Genomic DNA, 26,267 nt, shown 5'->3' with positions numbered 1-26,267 from the left:
TTAGAAATACTGTTACCCTTACTTGGAAAACAAAGTCTGTTAGTGACAAAACACAACTTTATATCAAGTAAGAATACATTGTCTACAAATTGATCACCAGTAATTGACCACACAATACTGTTTTTATTTGAAGTTGCTAACTTCCAGTATCAGGCTGACTCAAAACTGTGACTTCTCTCACCACATTCACTGCTGAACTTTGTGACTGTCACTTGCCGTAACTCTTTAAGACCATACCAAGAGAAAAGAACATAAGGAAACTTAAATACACCAGGTTTTCAAGCCGTTAAAATATCCAGTAACTTCATTCTTGCACAGCGCTGTCCCCCTATACACTGCCTTCCCCCACTGCCAACTGATCAAAATAAGAACATCCTTATTATGGAAAATACACTTGAATAAATTTTAAACCTTATTGCAAAACTACTGAAGTAGCATCTCAAATAGAAAAATAATTACTGCCCTTTGAAGTAGTTTTGTTTTTTTAAATGGTATATGAATGTGGACTTGGCAACTGAAAGAAAAAACTTCCATCAACTACATCTAAGTTATAGGAAAGAAGGCAAATTCCTTATGATCTGGTCATTCTGTTGGAAAGAAGAAAGTAAAGCAGGTTTGTGCGTCTTCATGTTCTGCTTCCGTTGCAGCCCACCGGTTACCTATGCAAATACTTCAAAATTTAACTTAAGAAACAGAAAAGAATTGTACGTGAATCCTTAAACAGTATTATAAAGGTTAAAGTCATGATGATTCTGCCAAAGTATATAAATTTCAAGTTTGAATAAACCATGTATGAAGATAAGTGGTTAAAACAGTATAACCTCAAGATACCTTCCCTTAAATACACTTCTGAAGCTTTCCCAAGCTCACACTTCGTGTTTTAGTGGTTTTGTTTGGTTTGGGATTTTTTGTTTTGGTAATTTTTTCCGCCCCCAGATGCACCTATTGGTAATACAGTTTTGTACAGCAGGAACTCTACATTTCAGTCAGTCTGTCTTTGTTCACACTTAAAGCTCTTTAGAGATGAAAAGAATAAAGCTCTTGTCCTATTGCAATCTGACAAACTGACTTAGGTCATTAGTTTCATTAACAGGAAAGTATGAGATAATATAAAACACAGCCAAAAAAAGCTACTTTTAGGCACTTGTGTCCAACAGCAAAGACATCAGCACTTTAAATTTGCAGCACTGTTTCTCCCAACAGAGAACAGATGCCTATGGTCAGAGAAACAAGTTCCATGAACACACTTGTCAAACTGATTTTTAAATTCACCTCAAAATGGAATGTTTCAAATCATGAAAGGGTCTAAACATAAACATTATTTAATGTTAGATACACACTAATTTTTTATTAAGCATTACACTAGAACTACTTTGGTATAAAAATACTTTATTTTAAAGCTATGAAAGTTATAAATATATGTAGTTAAACTTTCTACTCACAGAATGCTTGCTATTTTAACATTAGTGATTTGTTTCTCCTAACGAATCTGAATTTTATTCGAAAGGTTTACAAGACATTATTACTATAATTTAAAAAACCCATCATTACAGGGAGCTGTACTAATTGTGATGTTTTATCAGTATTCATTTAACCTCTAGATTTTTAATGAAGGCAGCAAAAACAACTATTTTCTGATGATACAGAATTTCTTATTTCTTGAAGCGTTTCTGTGGTTGACCACTTCTTCATTAGTTACCTGCAGCATGGCACCTTCCTGCCAAAGAAAAAAAAAGTGTATCTGAAGATGTTTATCACATATGTCTAAACCAAATTACCAATAGGGGAACTTCAGCCATTTTTAAAAAAAATAAGTATAAGCAGTTCACTGGTGTGTCTAACACAAAAGGAACAGGACTTTTGTTAGCTGAGTCCACGTTCTTCAATGGGTAGCCTTTTAAAGGCAATGAACTTTGAAATGAAGGCATTTTTGGTTGCCTTTTTTTTTTGGTAGGTTTTGTTGATTTTTATTTAAAAACCAAATCTAGTAGAGTATGCCACTCTTACTCTGAGTAACTCATTCATTACTTGATAAATTTCCATTAATTTGAGGTGCAAACATTCAATGCAGTGAGAGTAAGGCTGACTAAATTTGGCACTAAGGTTTGTTAGCTGCAAGAACTATAAAAAATGGTGGAAACCTCAACATTCTAGCCAAATTCCAATTTACATAAATACATTGTACACTTATGAAATACCACCTGCAGTTTCATTTGAAGTTTTCACTTCCCCTCCTAAAGAACTGCTTATGCAGTTGTTAAAAGAATGGACGACACATTCCTTCACAGAGGCAGATGTATTCTGTGGTGCAATTTTTCCTTACACGTAAACAGTCTACAGTTACTTGGGAACCTTCAGGATGAAATGTGTTATATAAAATAGATTACAGCAGACAAGACACATAACAACATAGTTCATTTTCAACAGCACAGAACTACCTTCATTGCATTACCTTGCAACCACCATAATGCATAGACTCCCAAGAAAAAAGAAAATGTTGCAGGATGCAAAAATAAAGTTGTATGATTTAATTAACTTGTGACCTACCATTTTAACTACCAACACCAGGGATGGAACCCTTGCAAAGCTTTACTAATGGACACTTGCAGGTCTCATTTGTTCAACTGTAGCAGTGTACAGTGGCAGCAGTCTATGCTTGTCCAGGGTTCATATCATAGCTAGATTCCAGTAGGAAAAAAATATGTTAAGTAGCTGAAATTAACAATTTTTTTTTGTAAAAAAATTTAGTAATACAAGAAAACAGGATTCACAAGTTTCTTTTCAATTTGTAATTGTTAACTCAAGATTGCTATGTTAAACTACATAACGATAATCACTATACTGAAAGAATACTGTCATACATTATTAGTTTCTTGGTTTTGAAACATTAAGAAAGGAAAAGTAAATAAGATCTTACCTAAAGAAGTTTAACTGAAGCTTAGAACTATTTTGCTCTACACCCTCAGCCTTCGTTGCCATCCTTATAAACAATCTACCGTAGTTAAAGCTTTGCAGAGATACAGCACAGCTTTTTAAGACTGGCTGAACTTTTAGTGACGTTTTCAAGAGTTCTCTTGTACTAGACCTGCATCCCTGGAAGAGTACCTTGCTGGGGGTATTTCCTTTCCTTGCCATTGAAGAAGCAGCATCTAAAAAATCTAAAAAGGTGTTTCTCCTTGCAGAGATACCCCTTAAGTTACCTAGATATTTTAAACCTGGTAATTTACAGACAACATACTTTTTTCTCACCAGCATTAAATTTTACACGTACAACAATAGCTTTGTATTATTTGTGGGACCTTATACTACCCACTCCTTGCCTTATTTTACAGTATTAAAAAAAAAATCTAAAATTACACAATATTTCCTTTAGAATTATTTTATTAAAATCATAAATGTACAACAGCTTCTTAACTCTACACACGCACTTAAATTTTTAAAAGGAAAACGTTATGTCTTATTACACCATGATCCTGGCTAAAAGCTTTTCAAAACTTTGAGAAAAATCTTAAAAAAGGTTTCACATGTCACCTGAAACTTACAAATTTAACATTATCAAAGGAATGCTTCTACACTTACAAAGACCACTAGAAAGAAACAACAATTAAAAAGCTAAGAAACTGTCTCAAAGGCATTTTTACAATCCTTCCTCCACAGTAAGGTAATGTTATTAAATAATCCAAATCCATTCACAAAATGGCTCTCTGCATCTGCTCTGGTGTCTTCTGCCATATCACTGCATATTTATGCATGACTGAGATAAGTGTTTCCTTAACATTGTTATTTCGATAACCTGAAGCTGTTCTGTTACCTCTGGGCTCTCATCCTCTCCTATTTATACAGTGAAGCCTGTTTCAACAGAAGTAAAGAGTAAAAAAATAGGTTATGAAATTATTCATCTAACCATTTTTTAAAGGAAAGATAATATCCTAAAAAGCTTTTAACTCCTGCAGCTACTCTCAAGAATCACTGCAATTTTAACACTTATAAACATACTTACCCATGGCATGCTTGAAGAAACTCAGTAACGGCTCCTCCCTCCATATCCACCACTTCCTCCACTGCCCCCTGGACCATAGTTTCCTGCAATTGCAGAACAAGAAACAGAATGGTCCCATCACAACACTTTTTTAATCTAGGAATGTTTTTGACTGGAACAATCAACCAAAGCTTGACTGAACGAAGAGTAACATCTGCTTTACTTCCAGCAACAGCATATACAACAAAGACTTCTAACATTTCACTGTCTTCCTCTAAATAACCTCCAAGGAGTGCCACAGGAAGCAACTACCTGCTGAAATCTTAGAATATTCAACACTGCCACACGTAATTTGATGCACTGTGCTGGATTGAGCCTGTGAGGGCTGACTTTGTTTGCATGATAAACCTTACAAGAAAGGGCTTCATGTTTCAGTTTCCATTTCACAAGCTTTATAGTCCATATTAAGTAACATTCAGACAACAAAAAGCAGAAGTGTCAGAAAAAAATGACACAAAAGAAGGATAAAAAGAAATCCCAGCAAATATGCTAGAGATTAAGTAATTAAACTCTCCACAAATAGTGTGAGCTGACAGCAAAGAACATGAAATAAAATCTTTCAACTTGAAATTGCAAAACACTGTGGAAAAACTTAGTTTATAATTGCTTAAAAATAATTAATTTTCCCTGAGACAAGCTTTACAATCTCAAGATGAGACACTGAAGCCAACTTGCAGAAAGAACACAGGCACTGCAGTCCATCTGTTGCAGAAGTTATCCAATTTCTACCATATCCATCTTGGAATCATACAGAATGACCTGGGTTGGAAGGGACCTTTCAAGGTCATCTAGTTCCAACCCCTCTGCCATGGGCAGGGATATCTTTCACTAGACTACAATGCTTAAAGCCCCATCTAACCCTGCCTTGAAAACTGCAAGGGATGGGGCACTCACACCACCCTCTGAGCAACCTGTTCCAGTGCCTCATCACCCTCACAATGAAGTTTTTCCTAATATCTGATCTCAGTCTAACATTTTTTTTAGTTTAAAACAGTTACCCCATGTCTTGTCTTCTCTTCTATTTCCCCAAAGATCTAGAAGCCCACCCACTCCGGCTACAAGGAAAGTCAGGACATATACAGTACCTCCACCATATGGTCCACCCATGTTCCTGCTGCCACCAAAATTTCCACTCTTCATCGGACCATAATTTGAAGGTTGTTGGTTGTAGTTCCCAAAATCATTATAGTTTCCACTTCCATAATTGCCTGTATTATCAACACAAAAGTGGAAATACCTAGATGAGCTAAAATGGATACAAACACTCAAAGTTACCTCATTATAGAAATTCTAAATAAAGTGCAAAATCACATAGGTATTCCAGCAGTGCATGCACCAAACAGTGTTTTCATTTTATTTCCTACTATGTGAAAAACAACAGCTTCCTTAGGCAACATTTACAAACACCCCTCCCCCCAGCCTCAAGTGACTTGCAGTAACTGAAATGCTTGAACATTTTAAGCCCAAATATTACCTCCTCCATAGTTGTCATAACCACCTCCATAGCCCCCACCCTGGTTGCCATATCCAGGTCCTCCTCCACCATAACCTCCTCTTCCTCCTCCATAACCAGGACTGCCACCAAAGTTGCCACCTGTGACAACATAATCCCTTTAAATGAACTTTTCAATATAGAGGGCACTCAAATGATACACAAACTAAGTATATTTTTTCTGTTTAGAAGAACAAAGAGAAAGAAAAAGGTAGTTTTGTAAAGAAATTTCTATGAACAGTATTTTTTAAAGCACATACCGACTCCCACCCTAACTGAACTGTGACCAAACCCCACCACTCAGATGCCTAAAGACCTCAACTGAAAGGCTTAATTAAAATCTTCATTTTTCAAGAAATTTAAGACCCACTCCTATCTTAAAGAAAAGAATAGTTGTGCAAGGAATAACCATATAGTTTGCCATATGGAAGTTTGACATAAGCCAAGAACCACGTATGCTTCTTAAAGCCAAGAAAATGGCTCAGGTGATTAATATAAACATGGCAGTGTTCCCTAACAAGAGAAAAATACATCATCACAACAGCAAACTAACCTCCAGGTCCTCCACCATATCCATTATATCCATCACCAAATCCACGGCCACTTCCATATCCGTCTATTGGGAGAAAAAAACCCAAAGGATTTCAATTTACCTGTAGCAAACTCATCAAATTCTCAAACCCTTATGACCCTAAGAACTAAATCTCAGAAATTATCAATTAAGAACATGTACAATTAACTTCAGAAAAACAGAAGTGAAACATCCAATCATCGCTCTACATTTTCCCTCTTCTTGCATTTGTACAGTACCCAGTTTTAAAAGGTCAGGCAAGTACTGCACAGAATCAGAGAATCTCTGATGTTAACAAGTTATTCAGTTTAGGTCACTTTTGGCTTTCAATAAAAGCTAAAACAAAACAAAACAAAACAAAACAAAAAAAAAAAAAACCACACCACAACCAAAACAAAAAAACCAAAACACAACTTCATTTGCGAATTACTTTTCCCAAAAATTATTTCAACTGCTACAGCTGCATTTAAATTAAACAGCACTAGAGCATACAAAGTTATCCAGAACCAGAAAGACAGTATTAATAAAGTAAAAAATGTAAATGCTACAAACATGCCTGTCTTACCGGCTCCCCCTCTGAAATTGCTGCCAGGTCCTGGACCAAAGTTGCCACCACCTCCACGAGCATCACCAAAACCGAAGTTCCCTGTAACAGTTCAACACTTGTAAGTAGCAAGATTGTGGAAAGTGAACAGAAAAATCAACCACAAACCATTAACCATTACTTGTAATTACCTCCTCTCCCACTCCTAGAATTTTGAACCTCCTGCATTTCCTGTCTAGAGAGAGCTTTCCTTACTTCTGCGTTATGGCCATTGATGGTGTGGTACTTCTGCACTGTAACCATACAAAGTAAGAGGCTATCAGCATTTAACTGGCAACAAGTCAGATATCAGACTTCCAATCCATACACATTCTGAATAATATGGAAGAACACAAAATACCAAATGATTTTTAAACAAAGATGACAGTACTTATTTGAAATACACGTTCCCACGCAATTCAGCAACCTATGACGTAGCAAATATACAGGCACACAACTAATCCCAGTATCTGTAAGTTTAGCTTTACAAAACCACCAAGGCTGCAAGAATTAATATTATCAAAGGAAAGAGTGAAATTACTTACATACAATTTTATCCACAGGATCATGGTCATCAAATGTAACAAATCCAAACCCTCTCTTTTTACCAGACTGTCTGTCAGTAATGATTTCAATAGTGTCAATTTTTCCATATTCCTCAAAGTAGTCACGAAGGTGGTGCTCTTCAGTGTCTTCTTTAATACCACCAACAAATAGTTTTTTCACAGTAACATGAGCACCAGGTTTTCCAGATTCCTGTTTAAAAGAACTCTTTAAATTAGCACAAAGAAAAACAATTTGGCAAAGCACTATTTTGCTAGGATTTCAGGAATAGAATTCAGATAAACTAGGATTTTTCAAGCACAGAGGGACAGCCCTTTTATGAGTCACGGCCTTGAAAGATTGTGTAGGGGGCCTTCTGGGAGGGAAGTAACACAGGGTTACTTGGAGGTTTTACCTCTCCTCTTTATGTCAAAGCCTTAAAAGCACTGAAAAAAAACACACATCACCCATTTGAAAGAACTGCAAGTATTTAGTAAGTTAAGTTAGAGCATGATTCTTGTAATTGTTTAAACAAAGATGCATCAGCTTCTTCTGCCCAATTCCCCAACAGCATCAATACACATTCCACTTGTATCAAGGTCCTTCAACCTCACCGAGTTCAGGATATGCATTTTAACCCCTTCAGACAGTATGCACACGTGCTGCTGCAACTACTTTTTTAAAAATGCTAACCAACCCTACATTCTGCAGAGAATGGAAAGAAAACTGGGGTAGGTAACAGGGGTACCTGTGATTACAATTTCCATTTCCCCATACCTTTGGGACAGCTCATTCAATTCCAATTTATCAGTTCAAATATATTAAACACCTTGGTCCAACCTTAATCTGGTAAAGCCTCCCAGAGCTCCCATGTGGTGAACAGAACTTGCCTTATAATCCACACTTGCTCCTCAAGTGCCTCTGTGCCACAGTAACCTGGCTTACAGGTTCACCTTGTTCCTGTATACATACCCCTAATTCGTACCCTGAAACTGAAATCAAGTATGCCTGGGGCTAAAATCAGCACAAATCCACAGATGATTCTGGACATCACCACTGGAAAAAAGTTTCCCCACTACATTCTCTGTTTTTATATACCTCTTAGAAATACCCCAAGATCATCTTGGAGGAGTCAGAGAGACTGACAGGAGTTTATTAATTTGAGCCTTAGTAACTGTAACCATTCCAGAGAAGAGTTACTTTGCATAATTACAGTATTCAACATGTTTTCTACAACACTGTTTTCAAACCCCAGATGTGTCCCTTGCAGATATAATTCCACAACCAGAATAACCTAATAATTCACTGTAATAACAGACATTTATGTAAGAGACCAGAAGTGTGGGAAACAGTGCCCCAACTCTGGCCTTTAATTAGGTAATATAACCCAGGCAATTTCAAACAAAAACAAAGTGTCTGACCAAAACAGGTATTTTTCAAAGCATGAGAAGCATCTGCTTTCAAAGCCATACTTACCTCTCTGGCCACAGCTCTCTTAGGCTCAACCACCCTCCCATCAATCGTGTGAGGTCTTGCAGCCATAGCTGCATCAACTTCAGCCATGGAAGAGAATGTTACAAAACCAAACCCCCTTGATCTTTTGCTTGCAGGATCCCTCATTACCTAAAACCAATAAACACATTTAAACCATTTATACCTGTCTCATGTTAAGCTTTTTGCTAACAGTATTTGGAGTAACTGTGTAAGCTTAACTTACATTTTCCTTGATTTGATTTCAAAACACAATTATAGTGAAGTAGCAGACTGCTGATTTAATACATGGATGGCACTGCTTGGGATCAAAGAAATTTAAACCACTGTTGTCCTCCAGGACTCAGTTAACTCAGAAATGCTGCTAGATCAGTGAGGTGCATTTATATTTATGTTTGCTTTTGCAAAAAAAAAAAAAATCATACACATAATTTCTTTTAAGCTTCAGGAAGACCACACACTTTAAATCTGTGTTATGTAATATATATATTTACTACTCCCAAGACAAACTCAGCAGAGAACGTCTAGCAGAGCCACCATCCCTGTCGGTACTTAAAAGACACACACAGATGTGGCGCTCGAGGACATGGTTTAGTGATGAACTTGTCAGTGCTGGGTTAACAGTAGATGACCTAAATGGTTTCCGCTAACCTTAATGGCTCTGTGAAAACACCACAGAGACAGACATCCTTTTCCAGCTTTACTGAGGCTGCTTACTACTTACCACAATATCAGCTTTTTGCCAAATGTTACCAACCACAGAGATATAATAGCGCTCTGTATAAGCACTTCCTAATGCACTACAGCCAATGATACCACAGTTGAACTGTTGACATCAGTGGTTATAGATAATCTGGGAGCATTTTATAGAAAACACTGTGAATGCTCCCTAACTGTCAAATTTGCAAGGGAAAAATGTATGCATTGCTACAATGGACTGAACTGTGTATAAACCAACTGTACAATTAAAATTTAATATTCTGTCTTCTCTAAGTTAACCACAAAACAAACTCCCCGTCTAAAATTCCTATATATTCCATGCCATTGGTACGTATTAGTACGCTAAACTTACCACACAGTCTGTAAGCTTTCCCCATTGCTCATAGTAACTCCTCAAGCTTTCTTCTGTGGTTTCAAAGCTTAAGCCCCCAATAAACAGTTTGCGGAACTGCTCCTTTTCCCTCTGCCACAGAAAAAAAGATTACATTAATATAATTTAAAACACCTCTTCTGCATTAGTAAACATAATGATATTTATATATTGGCAGATACTAGCCAAGATTTTCCTAAGTGTCAAAAACTTTCAGTAAGACTTACTTTCAAAACAATACCTGGCTCTTCTAAACATTCTACCCCTATTAAAAAAGTTAACCTTTTATGCAATTCTACAGGTCCGCTTTTACAATACAATTTTTATTTTAGCCCTTTTTCCTGTCTCTCCCTCTAGATATCAAGAACAAGAGACCACACCTGAAGACTTCCAGAATATTCCTCTCAACGACCCATATGAGATGCTTCTTAAAGAAAATGAGAACTTTGGGGTTTGTTTTTAATACAGAAAATATGAATTAATTCATACTGTCTCAGTCTATCCCAGGTAACATTCATCTTCAAAAACCATTCTGGCTTAAATTGTTTTACATAAATACTACCACACTATTCATCTAAGGCATTAAGAGTAAAAATAAATACATCTAAAGGTGTTCTGAAACAGATTAACAATTAGTATTTTCTCCATAATTACCAAAACAAATTGAAGTCAAGCATCTGTAAAATGAATCTGGGATCCCACACCATTTGAATTAGCAACAAGCCCATACACTCTCAACAAGCAATATTAAAATAATTCCCTTTAAAATAGAAATGTGAATAATATGTATTCATATCCACTAATATAAATCTTGCTTCCAGTAAGACCTAATTTCCTTGCAGAGAAATTATCACTGCACTTGTTCAGCAGAGATCTCTTTTCCAATGACAAGTGCATCATAAAAAACCCCAAACAAACCCAACAAAAAACAAAACCAGTAACTAGGCATTGCATTTACTATTTTGGATTTAGTGGTAAACTAAAGCAGGACAACCTTCCAACTTCTACCAGTTCAAAACACTTTTACAGTAACTTTTTATACAAAGCAGGCATCTTAATTGCCATTTTCTATATACAATAGAAAATATACAATATAATAGTATCACTAGTCCATACATGTCGAAATTTTATGCCAAACAATTAAAAAATGCACTAAAAAGTAGTCCTCTTCCACAAATTTATTATTTCAGAATGTTGTTTTCAAGCAAACTGTTCTCCTAGGGACAAGAGAACTCAAACCCAATTACTTCAGCTTTATACTGGTAACTAACTTCAAAAAGCAAGAAATTCTGCTTGGGTGATTGGTTGTGTGTTTTCTTTAGTGTGGTGGTTGCTTTTTATACAATTCAAACATTGCACCAGTAGGTGTAATTGACAAACACAGCATTATTAACTGTGCAACACGCATTAAGATAAATTTAAAAAGGAAACCAGAAAAACAATGAGACTAAGAAAACAAGCAAAATACTTCAGTGCACATATGCTTTTAGAATTACTAAGCCAATTTACGTGTAGACCAACACGTTTTCTGAAGTTGCCCAAGGCAGGCCTGGATCTAAATGCATGTAACAGGAAGACAATTAGAGTAGGCAGTAACCAACCAAGTTTTTTTCAAAATACACCTCCATATTACCAGCTTGACATACTGCAGTCTGACAAGGAAGTCAACTTTCTCCCCTCCCCCCTCCAAATATATACTGTGAGACTGATCAATTCCAATTTCTCTTGAAAATACCTGGAATCTGCTGTTGGATCTAGCTTTTTTTTTTCTTCTAGAAACATAAAGAAAGCTAGTACTGTCTCCTCCTTGCACAGACAGGCAAAATGAGGCAAGTTTTTAAAAGCAGCAGACGTGTTTTAAGTCATTTCCCTTCACCTCATCACATAAAAGGAACAAATCAAAGAATGCTGCATACCAGACCAGTACTAAAAAAATCGTATGTTCATTGTACGTCATACTACTATTTATTAATTTTGAGTATGCTGGCAAAGAAAAAATTTTAAGCAATACTGCAAAAAAAAAATCCTCCCTTTAGTTCTGCTGCTTGAGAATTAGGGACCACTTGCTTACAGTTTCATAGGCCCACAAAAGTCACTTTCCCCTGTATTATCATTTGCCATGCATTTAACAAAGTACATTATAACAAAAATACGAGAATCAAGAAAATTTAGTAGGCAAGTAGGATTTTTCCAATAGGTGTTACGTTTACTCCTGAAAAGTTATAAACCTGTAAACGAAATGCAAGGGAAGAACAGAATCTATCAGCTGTAACAATGACAAAAATACAACACACATTAGTAACAGACGTTGAACAGAATAGTAATGCATTTTACAGACGTATTTCGGGTCATGCCCAGAACATCTAGGCACCACACACGTCAGAAGACAGCAGTAATGAAACTCATTACCAGTTCTTTAATGAAAACCACTGTGCGAAAACAGCACAAACATGCTGCTCCACTAATGCGCGCAACAATCTCCAGATCCGGAGAAGCTGTTTGTCTTAAATGTGTCAGTTTCAAGAAGCTCTGGTTAGCCTAACACTAAACTGTCCCACCTGAGCCCAGAGAGTTCTGCCCATCTGAAGTTTGTGCTGAAGGTATAAAATGTACAACAGTAATTATCATCATGCCAGTACCTCTCAGAATCCTGAAGAAAATACTTTTCTTTCGTAAAGACACTGACACCTCATAGCCACGAAGGGCCACAACATAAAACCTGGAAGTAACACCTCTTTCAAGATTTCCACAGTACATCCAGGAACCGAGCGCCAGAAGAAATCTTTACAACCTCCGTAGGATCTTCATCCGTGCGTATTTTAAGCTTTCCTTCACGGGCTTAAACCAACTTGAAAGGACTGGAAAACGCACAGCCTTTACTGGAAAAGTCATTACCGGAGCAAGGAAAGGTGTCTCATACAGGACTAACGTGCGCACACACAATCCACGCTGACCGCGGAATTAACCCGGGTAACCAAATGTTTAACGGAGACAAGCGACGGGCATCCCTGAACTCCCGCGCTCTGCAATCCCTCAGCGGCTGCTCACCCGCCGCCTGCAGCGGCCGGGACGCAGCGGCCGCGCCGGCTCCGCCATGTGGCGGCAGGGGGAACACCGCGGCCCCGAGCCGGGCGGGGAAAATGGCGCCCGGGAGCAGCCGCCGCCTCCAGGGAGAGCACTGCAAACCGCTTCTAGCGTGCACCTACACACACGGTACCAAGACCTCTCCGGCACTCCTCGCCCCCGCAAATACTAGACGACTACAGCTGGCCCCCGCCCTACCCGCTCTCCCAAAGCGATCCCCACTGCCCCTCGCAGTCGCGAGTCTCGGCCAGGCCGCCATTTTACCCCTCCCCCTCGCCACCGCCATTACCCGCAGCGCCGCCTCGGCCGCTCAACGCCTCGTGGGGCCAAGACTGCCCCCGGCCCGCGGAGCTCCGAATCCCCCTCCTCCTCCTCCTCCACCTCAGCAACAGCGCAGCTAACACCCATGGCCACGGGCTTAAGAACGCGCTGTCCACCGTGCACGGTTACCGCAGCTTCCGCCGCCTTGCCCGGCTGCGCGCCAGCCCCAGCCGCCGCTTCCAGAACCTTCCTCTGCGCAAAGACATCCAGCATCCGCCCCATGTTGCGAACCGGCAGCGGCGCCCGGACTTGCGCGGACGACTCAAGCGTTCCTGTAATTCCTAGCCCCGAAAAAATTCACTCTGTCTGCACAAGCAAACGCGTCTCCCTCCTTAAAAGCAAACTCTAAATCCTCCCATCCCACGTACCATGTTCTTCATGGTTTACGTATTCCTGCTCGAGAGTGCCGTACAACCGGTCGGTAATGGCTGCCTGAGCTGTTACGTAATTTGAAATTCAGCTCCGCGTAGTGTTAGCGCCCTCCTTCTCCAGTCCGGGCTCACTTCCGAGGTTTAATTAATTTTAAAAAAAAAAAAAAAAAAAAAAAAAAAAGCCAGGATGTGGAGCTTAAGTATCTCCAAAGGGGCTGCAGTTCTGAATAACGCCCCTACGTGTTTTTATCATGTAATGAAAAGTCACCGACTCCGTTAGTAATGGCCGTCTCCGAAATGAGCCGAAGGAGCCGTAGTCGTCGAGCTTATCCGCTTCGACAGCCGCCGGAAAAAGCCGAACCAGGCATGGCAGCCCATTCGGCTCGCTTCGGTAATTTCCGGAACCTGCCGCAGCACACGAAAATGGCGCTCGGCGCCACCTCGGCAATTTCCGGAGAGAAAGACGCAGCAAGTCATCGACTACCTCAGCCCGCTCGGCACTTTCCGACAACGGAGAGGCTCGCGAGACGTGCCCGAACGCAGCCGAAGCGGCCTCGAACGCCGCTGGCACGGTGTCACTTTTTTGTTTGTTTTTTCCGGAAATTGACAAAAGGCCCCGAAGGCTGAAACCTCGGCATTAGTATCAACCGGGGGCGGCCACGCATCGGCCCCCCACACCTGCAGTAATGGCAGGGAACGAGCGGGGGACAGCGCACCCCCGAAACCTCGCCCTGGCCCCCTTCCCCCTCCGCCCGGGCAGGAGGAAGTGAGAAGTACACAGATTTTGGCACAAGCGCGACACATCGCGGGGCCCCGCGAAGGGAGGCGGACTTCACCGCAGCCCGTTCCGCTCTACCCCGCGCCGCCCGCTCCGTCGCTCTGTTCTCGTCCCCTCCTTCATCCCCTCCCTCCCTGCCCTCCTTTTTTCTATCTCCGGCGGCCCTGCACGCACCACGACAAAGGGTGAGTGCTGCCGCCCCGCGCGCCAGGGAAATGGCGCTGGAGCGGCTCCTTTCTTCCCGCCCCCTCTGCTCCCCCTCCCTTTCAGCTTCACCGCGGATCCACCCGCGATCTCCCGCCTGCAGCGAAGCCTCCCCAGCCGACTCCCCCGACCCCTTTTCCCACTTATGAATGAATTTTGAGGCCCCAGAGCCCCACTGCTTTTCGAGCCCGCTTCCCTCCCCCCGCCCCTCGCTCACGCCCGGGCCTCCCCGCCGCAACGCGGGAAATGGCCGCGCTCCAAGCGGGGGGGGGGGGGGGGGTCCCTCCAAACGAGCTTCAAACCCACTCCGGCGCTCCTCGCCCGCCCTCCCCGCGCCCGGGAGCCGCCCTACCGCACCGACCGAGGGCCCCCCTCCACGGCGGCGGGCAGCATCGGCCCGGCCCGCATTCACATCGGCAGCCATCATGGCGGCTGCAGCGCCCGGGGTCCGCCAGCCCGCTCCGCTTCCCCGGGCTCACCCAGTCGCTTTCCCTGTCGCCGCGAGGCATCTTCCTTCTTTTGGACGCCTGGCGCGGTCCTGCGCTCGCCCCGCGTTGGAGAGACGTCTTGGCCCCCCTCCTGTGCCGGCGGCGACGACGGTCGGAGGTTGTAGCGGCTCGCGCGTAGGCGGCGGCGGCGTCGTGCGCTCTGCCCCGTCACAGCCGCCGGCGCGCAGTGCTCGCTCAGCCCAGCCCAGCCGCCGCCGCGCCGCTCCCCGCCCTCCGCCTCCCGCCCTCCCTCTCTCTCTCCCTCCCTGCCCCCACCCCCCGCCTCAGCCCCCCGCGGATGTCGCTGTTGCTGCCGCCGCCGCTCAGTGCGCGCAGGGCGGGAGCGAGGAGGAGACGGGAGACCCAAGCCGCTGGGCACCATTGAAGTCTGTATCCTTCTCTCTCTCTCTCTCTCTCTCTCTCCCCCTCTTTTCTCTCGCTGCAGCTGCCTCCTTTCACCCCACTCACCCTCGAGTCCCCTTCCCTGACTCCCCTTTCCTCTGCGGCTTGCTGCGGGCCGCCGCGGGGAGATGCGGAGCGCAGTCCACCCGCCTCCCCCCACCGCCGCTTCTTCCCCACCCCCGCTTCCTTGGCGGTGGGGGGTGGCGGGCGGAGCGGGGCTGCCGGGGGGTCGGGGCCTCGGCACTCGCGCGGGGGGGGAGGGAGGGAAGGGGACCCCGGACCCGCGGGCGCTGTCGCCCCGGGAAGGGAGGGCAGCGCCGGGGGCGGGGGCAGCGGCACCCGCGCGGCAGACAAAGCCGGCCCGCCGGCGGTCCCTGCGTGTGCCCGGCCTGGGGGAAACGTGGAGGGGCGGGGGGAAAACGGCGTGGAAGAGGCCCTGTCACTGGCGGCGGGAGCGGCCCGGGGCCTCCGTCCCCGTTACCTCGCCCGGGGCGGCCCCGCCGGCCTCATGTGCGTCCGCCGCAGGCCCGAGGCGCAGCCGCCCGCAGCAGGCCTCCGCAGGGCTGCCTCTTTTCTGGTGGGGGGTTTGTTACTGGTTTTGTTGGTTCGGGGGTTTTTTTACCCCTTTCTGCTACCTTTCAAGCGGAGGGACACAAGGCAAGACCCTCCGCACTGGCGCCTTGGCCCCGGCCCTTCTCCCACGTCGCCTACTCACCACCCATGGGACTGCCAAAATCCACCTCCCGTGTCAGGGGAGGATTGGGCGGGATTGCTGAGGCCGGGAGGCTTTCTGGCCTTAAAGGACTTTTCTGCCTTACCCAGGCATATGGGGAATTCTAACAGTTATATAGCTCACTGCGGGGCGGGGATAGTACATGCCTATGGAGCTGGTCGGTATGAGAAATGACATGGAAAAGGGGATGGATTGTGTTCAACGTAATTTACGTAGGTTAAATGTGTAGTATGTACATTTTAGCTGAGTTAATATTGCTCTAGGACCTTAACTCTTGCAAACTTGAGAATCAGAAGGCAACGTTACAGTTGCATTAAGATAAATATTTGCTGTTTGTAAGAATTTGCTACCATATAAGAATAATGGGTGATTCATTACACCACAAATATGTATCTGTTCCCCATCAGATTTGCAGTTAATATACCTTAGGTATATCTTCAACTGCTAGAATCTGAACTCTTGTTCTATTTGGTTTAAGGAAATAAGCATCCCTGATGGTCCTCCCCCTTTTCCCTAGAAACATGTCTATGCTTTTGAAGGCCTTGGGAAAAACCTTTTTTCAAGCCTATATACCACCTTGTCAGTATAGTTTATCCTGGCTAGCCTAATGGTGCATTACTGGGTTATACCGGACAAAGTAGTAACCTACTTTTTGTTCTGGATTTAATCCGTATAAGAAATGTTGTATGCAATGAATACATGGGGGTTGGAACAAGGACCATGCTTGTCTTGGGATGCCTTTCTTTGAGTAATGCAAACTTCCTTTTAATTGTCATGCATTTTTCTAGTAAAAGCTCTGCAAGTCTGCAATAAAAATGGCCTCCAATAAAACTACATTGGTAAGTTCATGCACACCTAAAGTATATAAGGATTTAATCAACATATTTTTCTTCAAACTTATAACTTGGCATCTCCATTTAAAAGATACATCCACATCTCCCCTCCCCAGCATTATTCTGACCAAAATTTCAGATCCAGAAAGTAAGGCTACTAGAAAGGACATTGTCTTTGGTTTTAATAAATCTGCGATTTCTAAAGAGAAACTTATTGGGTAAAAAGTGTGAAAGGACTCTGCACTATTTCATCTGTCCTACAATAGAAAACACTAAGGATTTTTTTAGACTCCTTTCAGCATACCATGTAATTCATCATACATGTAAAAAATAAAGTCTAAATCATGTACTCATTTAATTTTTCCCAGTGTATTTGGAGAAAACTATTTGCCTGACAAAAGGCAGTCTTTACAGATGAAAAGTAACGTTATTGAGAAATGATGTGGCATAGTTAAGATGCCTTTTGAAATGATTTTTAACAAATAACAGTTTGTTTGAATTTCATAGGAGCAGAGATTATCAGATGTCAACCCCTCCTGGACCATTTTAATGATGCATTCATGGATCTCAAGTCCTCTAAAGCTTTGCTTGACATTAAAATATGGACTCCTAAGGGCAGTTGGTTGCTGGTTATAATTCAACTAATAATGATAAATAGTTTCATGAAAGACAGAATTGTAGAAGTATAATGTGAGATATATCTGAGGTTGAGATGGGGAAGTAAGCAAAAAATATATGTGCACAATTCAAAACTTCGATAGCAGAACAACTGGTTTATAATACACTCAAAAGACCTGTTCTTAAATTTTCAGAAATGATTACTGGTTTACTCAGCTCAAAATATATTAAAAACTTGTAATAACTCCAGGCTTAGAAGTGCAATGGAGTGCTTCCTCTGTGTTGTACTGTTTTAAAATACTTCACCAGGGTGAATGTCTGAACTTTCTGTTCGTAATTGATTGTCCACTTATCCCTAATTTGAAGAAGAGAAGGAGTTAGCCAGCTTGGGGAGGGGGTGCTTTGGAGAGAGGAAAAAATCTATGAATGCAGTATTTTTAATCTTTTGATGTTGTTGAGAATTTTGCTGCACAGGTCAGGAAAATCAGTTATGGTTCCCATGGGAACCATAACTAATTCTGCTTCGTTATGTATTTGCATGCAAAACCTAAATGTGTTAAGGGATATAGGGTAGCTCTAGAGCTGTAATTCCAATTTTCTTACCTCCTGTATAGTAAAATTTTACACCAAAGTGTCACATCAGTATTTTAACCTTGCCCCTCAAAGAAAGAATGATTATCCATAGATCTGCATCTGTTATATGTGACTTCTGAATGCAGAAAAAGAAATGAGCTATACGTGAGCCTTCAATGATCGAATGCCCAAGTTACAGCTTTCAACATGCAACCCTAGAGAAAGAGAGCTTTGGGGGTCAAGTGGACATTTAGAACGCTTTAACTTAAGTCAGATGTCACAATTCACTTGTGGGCTGAGATTTGCATGGGCATGTATAATCTCAGAATGTACAGGTTTTTAACATGTTCAGTATTTCTGCAGGCTCTGCAATCAAGTATTATTTTAATAGGCTCAAGAGTTTGAAGAGCAGTGCTGATGCATGAGACCTAATTAAATCTATAATATTTAAAACAGAAGCAGCATACTCTTGATTTTCCTATTTCTTACTGCACTTCAAGAAATAAATACAGACCCCCATGACATTTAATTTTCCTCTGTGGAAGATACTTAAGATACTTAAGTCTTAGAAAGTAAAAAAACAAATTGTTGCTTTGATACAGAAATCCAAAACATTGATCTTTAAGTGACAAGAATTAGTGAAGCCGAAAAGAGTACCAGAAAACAGTCTTCCATTGAATCAAAGAATTTTAGTCCAACGGAGAATACAGATGGAGATGTTCCCCACTTGTAGCCTGCTTGCCTCATCACCAGTAATTATAATGTTATTATTATGGTATAGTGAGTCTGTCTTTTTCTGTGTTGTTGTTTTTCCCTCTGCTACTTCTATTGTTTGTTTATTTTCCTCATATCTACCCCTTTCTATTTCACACTTCCATTTTTTGAAAGAAGCTGCCCTCATAGAAGCCTTGGACATCTTCATGTTGTATTTCTCTTCAATATCAGTCTTGCATTCTTTTTCCTGTGGAGGCAAAAAAAGCCAATGTGCTTAAGTTTACACTTTTCAGATATGAATGCTGTGGTCAAAATATACCTGGGATATGCAGGCACTTAAAATCTAATTGGAAATACATGCTCTGTTCTCTCTTCTATGCTCTCAAATCAAAATGATTGCCATGTGAGATATATACAGAAACTTGCTGTTTAAATGAGAAACTAGAAACCGTTTCTCCTTTTTGTTGTTTGAACCTTCAATTTATGGGCTGCTAACCATAAAGACTAAAGTAGTTTGGGGAGGGAGGGCAAAATTAATTACAAAATATAAGGGGTACAAAGACAGGGCTTTGGCAAGAGAATCATCTTCCAGTCTTCAGTTTACTAAAAGAAGACAGTTTTTGTTCTAACATACATTTTTTTTTTTACCTTTCACCACATCAAGACAAAATTCTACTGAGTCCAAAAGTTTGAAAATTTCAAAGTTAGAGAGGACTAGAGAATGGCTATCAAGCAAATAGAGGTGCTTCATGATATTTGCTCGTCTGTTTTCTGTTGTATAGGAAGTGCTTTAGTGAGGAATTAGTTCTGTCCACTTTGATTTAGGGTGCTGCATAACTCTGTTTTAGGAGCTTAATATTTAGTTGATGGCTGCCACTTAACAATTTCCTTAGGGGGTGCAGTCCAAAATGGCAAGCAAACTGCTTTTGGTCTGCCAGTCCTCCAGAAATGTGATACAACATGATAGGCTTGTTTGAACCTTTTTAAGATTACAAACAAGGAAATTCTGAAATGTGTCCTTCTACTACTATTTAATTGTGCCTTATTAAACTGGGAATGCCTTGAGGATGATGTGGATGTAATATTTGTTTTAAGACCTTAAAGAATATTACTTGAAATATCAAATGTAAACTTTAAAGCACTTTAAAAGTTTTGTAAGTTAGCAAAATTCCATTTATGTGTTAAGTATAAGCTGTACTTAAGTTTAGCAGTCTTAAATTTATGCACCTTTGTGACATGTCTTTGTAAGTCACATGGGTGCATGGCTAAGATTGAGAAGGGACTGCAGTATGGAATGTTCCTAGCATGTGTCCTGTTCAATAGTTGGGGGTTATTGTTGAGTATTTTGCTTATTGTAGCAATACAACATAAACTTTGCTGCCATCAGTTTCTCCTTGGTTTTTTTGGAAAAAGTAGAAACCACCTTTTTTTCAGTACCATCCCTTTTCTATTTTATGCATTTTCACAGTTACCTTATTACTTTTCTTTACTTCTGCCTTGCCCTCTGCCTTTTCACAGGCACAGAGTTAACTTTTAGAAGCTTCCTGGTGTTTCGAGCATGTAGCACTGAGAATTAAATTTTTAAGGGGAGTATAGTCGATGAGTATGTGGACAAAAATTTGTTTAAAATTTTTTTTAAACGTTTTTAAAAACTGGTCTTGGGTATCTCATTAAACAACTGAAAAAATCCCAAAACATTAACATGTCTTGCTCAGGTTACGTGACCACATGCACTAATGTAAAAGGAGTCTGAGCTTCTGGCTTTAGTATTAGTAAGCCAGTGAAGTAACTGTGTAAAGCGAAAAAAAAAAAAAGAATAATGTCATTCTGAATTTCTTTTGTAGCACAAAATGGGAAAGAAACAGAATGGCAAAGGTAAAAAAGTTGAAGAGGCAGAGCCTGAAGAATTTGTTGTGGAGAAAGTCCTGGACAGACGTGTTGTAAATGGAAAGGTGGAATACTACTTGAAGTGGAAAGGATTTACAGAGTAAGGCATTACCCTTTCTTTTTCTTCTTCTGATAGAATGATAAACACTAATCATAGATTTGAAACAACTGTGCAAAGAGGAGATTGGATGATGGGCATCCACTTCAAAGAACCTTGAGGGAAGGACATCCATAAATGCATAGTCAAGTGGGACAGTCGAGTATAGAAGATAATGTAGTTCATTGTTTGCGCTGTATAAAATATTCGAGGACTTTTACCAAGTTCTTAGTGATTGTTCTTTTACCACTCTGGTAGAGCTTGTGTCCATATCTATCAAGGTAAGATAGACTGACAGTTGTTACACATGTAGCAGCATGAATGGTACTTCTGAGTAAGAAATCATGCAGGGATTTCAACTGCAGACAGCTCTGAAGCAGATGGTTCACTTATTATTAATTTTCCTGAACTGTTCTCAAATTAACTGAATTTGCCTGTGGAATGGTTGCCTTCATTAGGCATACCTGAAAGGAATTTTTGAGTGCCTTTCCCAGGATTTATGTATGTACATGAAAACTTTACAGTAGACTTAAGAAGTTGATTAAGAAGGAATGCAGTAGTGCCTCCTTCCAGTGACACTCTGTGGCAGCTTGCTTTACCAGCTGAAAGAAGGTGATGCACCTAGAAGTTGTGCATAAATGGTTGTGTATGGAGTGGTGGTATTTTGTATACCTCCCAAAGTGAGTGCATTGCAACATTATGCACTCTGGCACCTGAAATATGTGTAGTGATGTGTGCATAAGCACAAAGCAGAATGCTTAGTGTTTGAGGGTCTGATTTGAACTTGTAGTAATAGGGATTGTATTGGAAAATAATGTGTAGGTATCCTGCTCGTGCAGTACTGCTGTGGCAGTATTTGCGCATGAGGTGCATAGTGGTTGTGGAGAGCATTCATGGACTTCTTAAAATTTTAGTTAACAAAATGCATACTCACTGAAACTTACGCAGTGTCCAGCTCTGCCCACGTTTGTTTGCTCCTGCAGTCAGTCAGCTAAGGAAGAAGATAGTTCTAGGTATAGTTGCATTCACTGCTCAGAGACAACTTGAGAGTGTTCCTCGCATCTAAGAGCTTAAAAATACATATATGTATATATTAGGCTGTTTGTAATGACTGCTGGGTACACTGTTCTCTGCAAGTCTTAGTGCTCATATCATATTGTTTGTTTACATGGACAGTCTTTAGAGGAACCAGGGAAGTGAGTCAGTTTAAATGTACAGGTAAGTTTTGGGAGGGTGCAGATTGCTTAACTCTCACACTCCACTGAGAACATAGGTGTTAATAGAGCTGCTTTTTGTGTTATCTTCAGTTTAAGAACATTGTTTCTCAATACTAGTGGAGTGTCCTTCTTCCAATCATCAAATGCAGTACATGAAGGCTATTAAAGATGGCAAGATAAACATCCTTAGGGTTTAATAAACCTACCTTATATAGTGAGACAAAAATGAACTTGCTTAAATGAAGGAGAGCCATGGGGCTAGTTTTACATTTTTCTTCTTTACCTAGTTTTACATAAATGTGTGTATGTTTCAGTGCTGACAACACATGGGAACCTGAAGAGAACTTAGATTGTCCAGAGCTAATTGAAGCTTTTCTGAACTCTCAGAAAGCTGGTAAAGAAAAAACAGATGGTGCCAAAAGAAAATCTTTGTCAGATAGCGAATCTGATGATAGTAAATCAAAGAAAAAGCGTGATTCTGTAAGTATATGTTCACGTACTAAGTTTTTGTTTCCCTGCATCTCTTCCCTACCTCTCCATCCCCCCAAAAAACATATGTTGACATTGAGAATGAGACTGAACACTGATTTAAAACTGTAAAAATTGCATAGCATCTGGATCTGTGGTTAAAAAAGGATATATATTCATTGTGGTTAATGAGACTGTCCAAATGGTAAGTGAAGGATGATTGACTGACATGATGATTAAAAGTTCTTACATTGTCCCATAACACTCAGTGAAGAATTGAAAGTAGGACTGGTTAAGAGTTATTAATTAATGGTATTAGGTGATCAGTTTATATTCGAGAAATGGATGGAACATGAATGGAACAAAGATGAAGTTCTGGTTTGGCTTTTGTATTTAGTATATGATTTTGAATAGGTGAGTGGCAAGGTGGCAAAATGTGAAAACCAATCAGTTACTTTGACTAGGACCAGACATGATGGTGGAGGAGTAGAAAGGGTGAATGAAGAAAGCCTACCTTTCCTGAGAGGTCTGAATTTCTCCTTCAGTTTAAATGAGTGAACAACTTGACGCATTTCGTGCTGATAAGTACAGAGTAATGCACACATTGTAATGTCTTCAACAGTTCACATTTTCTTCCATAAACTTTCAGACTAGCAGTTTGAAACCGCTGACACTGCCAACCATTTTCATGTACTGAAGACAGCAGTTGGACATGTGGTTACTGTCAAAAAGGTTGGAAGGCATCAGAAAGAATAGTTCATGAATAACACAAAGAATATTTTGCTTTCTGTATGGAGTTGGTTGTTCAGCTTCATCTGGTACAATAGTGGCCACTGTCTCTAAAAGGATATTGTGAACCTAAAAAGAAGCTAATACAGGAAATAGTTCTGATATTTTTTGTCACCAGTGTGATCTCAGTGAACCTAGAAGAGTTGAGGTGTTCCCCAAGGGTGCAGTTTCATTGTTAGCTTAGCCAACCCAAACCTGTTGTTTTGCTGGAAAGGATGTGTTTTTTCCACTTCCAGGCGTGCATTTTTACTTTGCTGCTTTTGTTATTTTTACTAACCATGCTTGGTTCTTTATCTAGTAAAATGATTTTAGACATTTGTTACATCTATCGTGTTTTCAGAAATAAATGCTGGAAACATGGATATAAAATCCTTTATTATTACCCTACATCTGAATGACTTGGCCTGGAAATCCGTCATGAAAAAATCCATGTCGTATTCGGACAATAATACGTAATTACAGATTTGATGGGGTTTTAAGGCTATTTTTTTTCGTTCTGATACACACACATACATGTATGTACAAAAATGTATGTATCTAGTACCAAAATAGAATTTTGTCTTAAACTAGATAATCATCTTTTAACTTAATAGGTTGATAAACCAAGAGGGTTTGCAAGGGGTCTTGATCCTGAGCGGATAATTGGGGCTACGGATAGCAGTGGAGAGCTTATGTTCCTCATGAAATGGTAAGTCTTATATCCACAGTTCTTGTTCATGAAGGGAGGGGAGGCAGCTGCGGTTAGGCTAAAGAGATAACTTCATTTCAGGAGTAAGACAGAGAAACTGGTGCTCTCCTTAGTGTTTTCTTAGAAAGACAAGCTTTATATATTCAGTTAGGATTTAATCCCTCTTCCTTCAAAACCCAAAATATCTTTCATTTCTGTTGGTTCAGTTTTACTTTGAAAGGTAATTTCTGATAAAATAGGGGGAAATTGGCATTTGTATGGAAAAACTGGATCTTGGTAATGCTCTTGCTGAGAGAATGGCAGGCAGAAATCCAGCTTTACATGTTTCAATAAGCAGAAGCCAGCTGCTGGATAGCCAACCATTTAACCAAGCAGAGTGCCAGCTGTTCTGCATGCAACAAAGTGAAATTGGAAGCAACTAGGGAAGAAAGCAGAGGTGGAGATGAAAAATAAACAATATGGAGAGGCTTGACCTTATGGGCTAGTAAGAGGGGAGAGTGATGTGGGGAGTTTGTGTTGTTGGGAGGGTAGGTGGGGACCAGCTTCATTAGCTGCAGTGTTGGGAGAAGGATTTCTTGCCGTGTGAACAAGTGGGATAAAATTAGTGCTTCCTCCCAGTGTTGAGAAATCAAGAGTTTGAATTGACATTTGCTGGGAGTCAGATTTCTTAAGGTGGTGGGATAAGAAGAAGGATGGCTTTCCACAGCCTTTGAGAAGGGCAGATTCGCAGAATGGAGTCAAAATGAGTGATCTCCTGAGACATGATTTGCCTTGGGATGTGCCTAGACTGCTGAAGATGAGTGTTGTAGGAGATTGTCTCCCTTCTGCTTTCTCAAATTCTCTGTAAATTTTAGGGGAAGCTTAGAAAAGTTGCAAAACAAAGATCATGAGTATTTGAATTTCTATAGGGATCATTGGCAAAATCAAACAGAGGACTTCTTTTTTTTGTTTAGTTAGTTGCAGCTGATTAGTTTTTCATAATTGGTCGTTGGTAACAAACGTAGATACGAGTTTGTATGCACAAAGCTGACTTGTCAAGGCAGCATACACTTTAAAATGGAATCTGAAGCATGTCAGACTGGCAAGCGTGATTTGTTACCCCAAGACAGCATCAAGAATAACAATATGAAATACAGGAAGTTACTTGCATAAACAGTAAACATAATTTGCATGTAAGTACCAGTTCTTAAGATTCATCCTATTGATTTTTAAGTCTTACTTTGAAGTTTTGATTAGCCTTTAAAAGACAAAATTAACCAAATTTTACTTGTTTCATTGCATACTGCAGTATGTAACCTTGTAGCTAGTTCTGTTCAATAGCATTTTCCTTTCAAACAGTAAAAAATATGGGAAGGGAAGAACAATGGAGCTATGAAACCTTGTCATTACCGTTAATATGGAAAGTCTTGGTAGCTTTAGTGAAAGGTATACTGGAAACTGATTTCTAGCTGACATTCTTTTCAGAACTTAGGACTTAGCAAGAGCTGCTAAATGTTCTGAAATACTGATTATTCATCTTCTTAAATCCTGCTCTCTTCTACATCAGGAAAGACTCTGATGAGGCAGATCTGGTGCTGGCCAAAGAAGCTAACGTGAAGTGTCCTCAGATTGTAATCGCTTTTTATGAAGAACGGCTAACTTGGCATTCATGCCCAGAAGATGAAGCACAATAATTGTTTGCATTGCTTTTTTTTTATATATAAGAATATTAAAACCTGAAATTTGATTTATTAGCAATGTGAGAAGCATACATTCTAACAAGTTTCAAATTTGATATTTTTTTGAAGTAGTATGTTTTGCATCAACAGCAAGTAAATAAAAGCTTTCTGCAACTTGTTTCATTTATCACAAGAGAGCATTTGATACTACTACTTCCTCCATATTAGGTAAAAGCTTTTATAAAACATTGATGAACTTCCATAGTTATTACGGAATCATAATGAATGTCTAAACAAACTCACAGATGTTTTGTAGTCTTCTATACTATTGATGTGCATGTATCTTCTTTACCCAAACCTAGCCCTTTAAACCTGTAGGGTCATTCTTTTTAGTATTTGGGATCACTTGGTCTTAAGAAGACCAGGTGAAAACTAACTTTGTAGTAATTTGAATGTTATCAGACTGTATATTGTTTACTTTATTGTAAATACTGGTGAACAGTGGTCAATAAAATAGTTTTATATTCTTCCTTTA

The 26,267-nt window shown here is 40.6% G+C and overlaps 2 protein-coding genes across 15 annotated transcripts; one reads left to right on the top strand and one right to left on the bottom strand.

Annotated features, from left to right (window-relative positions):
• Positions 1–1,372: 1,372 nt before the first annotated feature.
• Positions 1,373–15,291, bottom strand: HNRNPA2B1 (heterogeneous nuclear ribonucleoprotein A2/B1). 10 transcript variants are annotated; one of them, XR_006018519.1, is made up of 12 exons: positions 15,047–15,244; positions 9,792–9,902; positions 8,705–8,851; positions 7,231–7,441; positions 6,838–6,939; positions 6,659–6,748; positions 6,085–6,147; positions 5,514–5,633; positions 5,125–5,247; positions 4,001–4,083; positions 2,548–2,678; positions 1,373–1,717 (listed from the first exon to the last, which is right to left on the bottom strand). XR_006018519.1 is itself a non-coding variant. In XM_042043089.1 (11 exons), the coding sequence occupies exons 1-10, from the start codon at positions 15,074–15,076 to the stop codon at positions 4,022–4,024; spliced, it is 1,059 nt and encodes a 352-aa protein (XP_041899023.1). In that variant the 5' UTR covers positions 15,077–15,244; the 3' UTR covers positions 1,373–1,717; positions 4,001–4,021. The 10 variants fall into 10 exon arrangements, 8 of the variants coding, with proteins under 8 accessions (XP_041899023.1, XP_041899027.1, XP_041899024.1 ...); XR_006018520.1 differs by having other exon boundaries at positions 6,668–6,748; XM_042043089.1 differs by lacking the exon at positions 2,548–2,678.
• CBX3 (chromobox 3) lies at positions 14,367–26,267 on the top strand. Of its 5 annotated transcripts, none has more exons than XM_042043100.1 (6): positions 15,310–15,441; positions 16,979–17,029; positions 20,773–20,915; positions 22,444–22,609; positions 23,980–24,074; positions 25,621–26,267. In XM_042043100.1, exons 2-6 carry the CDS (start codon positions 17,006–17,008, stop codon positions 25,745–25,747), a joined length of 555 nt encoding a protein of 184 aa, XP_041899034.1. In that variant the 5' UTR covers positions 15,310–15,441; positions 16,979–17,005; the 3' UTR covers positions 25,748–26,267. The 5 variants fall into 5 exon arrangements, with proteins under 5 accessions (XP_041899036.1, XP_041899034.1, XP_041899032.1 ...); XM_042043098.1 differs by lacking the exon at positions 16,979–17,029 and adding an exon at positions 18,817–18,966 and having other exon boundaries at positions 15,325–15,441; XM_042043097.1 differs by lacking the exon at positions 15,310–15,441 and adding an exon at positions 18,817–18,966 and having other exon boundaries at positions 17,005–17,029.

Source organism: Corvus kubaryi, unplaced genomic scaffold (assembly GCF_017639235.1).
Source record: "Corvus kubaryi isolate FWS band 111438036 unplaced genomic scaffold, C.kubaryi_AGA036_p1.0 37398, whole genome shotgun sequence".
Lineage (NCBI taxonomy): Eukaryota > Metazoa > Chordata > Aves > Passeriformes > Corvidae > Corvus > Corvus kubaryi.
The sequence above is the reverse complement of the archived record's forward strand: the minus strand, read 5'-3'. Positions and strand labels throughout refer to the sequence as shown.

Excerpts from the sequence above, each read along its gene's own strand:
- HNRNPA2B1 (XM_042043091.1), bottom strand. The coding sequence starts at position 15,076 with ATGCCTCGCGGCGACAGGGAAAGCGACTGG. Across the intron at positions 8,852-9,791 it reads GAAAGCTTACAGACTGTGTG|GTAATGAGGGATCCTGCAAG; the intron begins GTAAGTTTAGCG and ends TATTGGTTTTAG. Across the intron at positions 5,248-5,513 it reads TTATGACAACTATGGAGGAG|GCAATTATGGAAGTGGAAAC; the intron begins GTAATATTTGGG and ends TTGATAATACAG.
- CBX3 (XM_042043098.1), top strand. The coding sequence starts at position 18,925 with ATGGAGATGTTCCCCACTTGTAGCCTGCTTGCCTCATCACCA. Across the intron at positions 18,967-20,772 it reads GCCTGCTTGCCTCATCACCA|CACAAAATGGGAAAGAAACA; the intron begins GTAATTATAATG and ends TTTCTTTTGTAG. Across the intron at positions 20,916-22,443 it reads AAGTGGAAAGGATTTACAGA|TGCTGACAACACATGGGAAC; the intron begins GTAAGGCATTAC and ends TGTATGTTTCAG.